Below are 3,041 nucleotides of genomic sequence, written 5' to 3' on the forward strand. Positions count from 1 at the left end.
GAATTGGAGCAACAGAGATGCAGTGGAGGAGCTGCGTGACTGCCTTGACACCAAAGACTGGGACATTTTTAAGACTGCTTCCAACAGCCTGGACGAATACACAGAGTCTGTGACGTCATACATCAGCTTCTGTGAAGATAGATGTATTCCAACGCGCAACAGGGTGAGTTATAACAATGACAAGCCCTGGTTCACAACAAGACTCAAACATCTTCGTTTGGAGAAGGAGAGGGCTTTCAGGAGTGGCGACAAGGAAAGGTTTAGACTGGCTAAGTACACGATTGGCAAGGAGATTAAGGAGGCCAGACGACAGTACTCAAATAAGCTAGAACAACAGTTTGCAGCCAACGACTCCTCGTCAGTCTGGAAAGGCCTTCGAGTGATCAGACTGCTAAACCAAATCCCCCCACTCTATGGATGAACTCAGACTTACAAATGACCTGAATGACTTCTACTGTAGATTCGACAGACAATGGAGCAGCCCTGACTCTGACCCACAAAACCAACCCTCCCCCACAGCTATCACACCTCTTCTTCCCAGCCTGGACAGAGACACTAACCCAGGGGTGGGCAAACTTTTTGACTCGTGGGCCACAATGGGTTCTAAATTTTGACAGAGGGGCCGGACCAGGAGCGGATTGAGTGTTTTGGTGACCCACCTCATAGGAGAAAAAATGTATCATGGGATATGTAGAAAACATGTGCTTTAATATCAATTGAAAATGAACGGACAAGAGTTACGGCTTGCCAATATGTGGAGCCAGCATGCAATAAAAACACTTAAAACACTTCAAATTTAAAAACACAAAAATAACATCCATCCATCCATTTCCAAACCGCTTATCCTATGAGGATCGTGCGGGGGGGGGGTGGAGCCAACCCCAGCTGACATCATTGGGCGAGAGGCGGGGTACACCCTGGACAGGTCACAAAAATAACAGCACAGCAATAAAAGAGAATTACAATTAAAACACTGCAAATAAGATCATTCAATAAAAGCATGCATTATAAAATCCCCAATAAAAATATTCACCTTGTGACACATTCCTTAACAGAAATTATGTGTAACATGGAAGGTTTATTGAACAAATTATTTTTCAAATGCATTTTTTACATAACACAACAGAGAAACTTACTTTTAGTTTCAGTGGGAACAGTGTTGTTGGTCTCCCTTTTTAGCCAGCGCATCAAAGTCTGGAGTTAGTTTTGTTGTTGCGATTCTCAGGATGGATCTGAGGTGTTGGTCTGTTAACTTGGATCTGTGGCTGGTTTTGTTGATGTTCATGACGCTGAACGTCTGTTCACACACGTAGGTCGAGCCGAACAACGCCAGCATCTTCTGTGCCGTCCTCCGGAGGTTTGGAAACGCGGCTTCATTAAGTGAAGCATAAAAGTCATTCAGCTTAAGAGAGGTGAACTTCTCTTTTAAGACGGGGTCAGACTGCAGATCGATTAGTTCCAGCTGCAGCTCCTCTGGTGCTGTTTCAGGGTCTTGTGACAATGGACAGGCCACCAACTGAAGCGACTTGTCAATTTTCTCAATATCAGAAAACCGACGGCAGAATTCTCCGAGCAGCGCATCCAGTGACTCGCTGTATTTCTTCACTTTTGCGCCGGCCTCTTTCAGCGTGGCTAGTGTGGGAAAATGAGTGAATGACTTATTTGAAATTTGCCTGGAGAATAAAGCCAGCTTGGATTTGAAGGCTTTCACGTTTGTGTACATGTCGTGCACAAACTGATCCTTCCCCTGTAGCTTCACGTTCAGCTCATTCATATGTGAAAATATGTCCACAGCAAACGCAAAGTCACAAAGCCAGTTCTTGTTGCTCAGCTCAGGAAACTCGTCGGCCTTCCCCAGTAGCTCCAGAAATGCACCGATCTCCTCTTTGAGCTCCCACACTCGTTGAAAGACTTTGCCCAAACTTAACCAGCGGACACGGGAGTGATAAAGTAGGTCCTGGTGGTCCGCATCAGTATCGTCTAGGAACGTAATGAACTGACGGTGCTGAAGTCCCCTTGCTCGTATAAAGTTGACAAGTTTTACAACAGGATTCACAACATGATTCAGCTGTAATACTGATTTACATAGAGCTTCCTGGTGGATGATGCAGTGAAGGAAAATAACATCCTGGTCAGGATTTTCATCTTTCACTTTATTCTGGATTCTCCTCAGCAGGCCAACATTTTTCCCCGTTAAATTTGGAGATCCATCTGTGGTGACATTGATGAGCTTACTCCAAGGGATCTTCATATTTTCGATGACAGCAGACACCCGGTCGTACAAGTCCTCTCCCCGTGTCTTTCCTTTCAGAGACTCCATTGTCAAAAACTCCTCCGTTATTTCAAAGTTATCGTTAATCCCTCGGATAAAAATGAGGAGCTGAGCAGTGTCTTTTACATCGTTGCTTTCATCCAGTGCTAATGAATATAACGTGAACGACTCTGCCTTTTTATTTAACCCTCGTATTGTCTTCACTTTTTGGACCCTTTGGAAGTCTTCGGGTCAAATTGACCCGGGACATTATTGGGGCTTTAAAAGCAATACAAAAATACAAATTTCCATTCAAAACTCTTTAACATATATTGTCTTTATCTCAATTCCAAACAATATAGATAACATGTATGATTAATATTTGCAATTAATCTCTGCTAGATCATATTTAACAGTGGAAGTGTAATTCGTTTTTTGTGATAAAGTTATAATTTATGTAAAAAATCTGCTATAATAAGGACTTGGGTGGAATGCTTATCTCTGAAAAGTTGAAATGAAACAATGTTTTCATTGATGTTTATTATTTTTGAGGAGATATTCTCATTTGATTTTCATCGTTATCTTATTATAATCAAAGCTGTGAAAAGCAAATACAGGTGATGAACGACAATAGAAACACAAGAACCAAACTTAGATCGATTTAGTCACTGGATATGAAATACATCTCTCAAAAATGTCTCAAAAATAATTTGAGATGATTTACAATAAATAGAAACACAAAACATGAACGAAATGTACACTGCTTTATTCACTGTCAATGAAATACAGT

At 41.8% G+C, this 3,041-nt stretch overlaps 1 protein-coding gene across 1 annotated transcript; it reads right to left on the reverse strand.

Annotated features, from left to right (window-relative positions):
- Positions 1-1,144: 1,144 nt before the first annotated feature.
- Positions 1,145-2,320, reverse strand: LOC310824015 (general transcription factor II-I repeat domain-containing protein 2A-like; the record flags this gene model as incomplete). The annotated part of the gene is made up of 1 exon (XM_083696919.1): positions 1,145-2,320. The coding sequence occupies one exon, from the start codon at positions 2,318-2,320 to the stop codon at positions 1,145-1,147; it is 1,176 nt and encodes a 391-aa protein (XP_083553045.1).
- Positions 2,321-3,041: the final 721 nt, after the last annotated feature.

Source organism: Argentina silus, assembly GCF_951799395.1.
Source record: "Argentina silus genome assembly, chromosome: Y".
Classification (NCBI taxonomy): domain Eukaryota; kingdom Metazoa; phylum Chordata; class Actinopteri; order Argentiniformes; family Argentinidae; genus Argentina; species Argentina silus.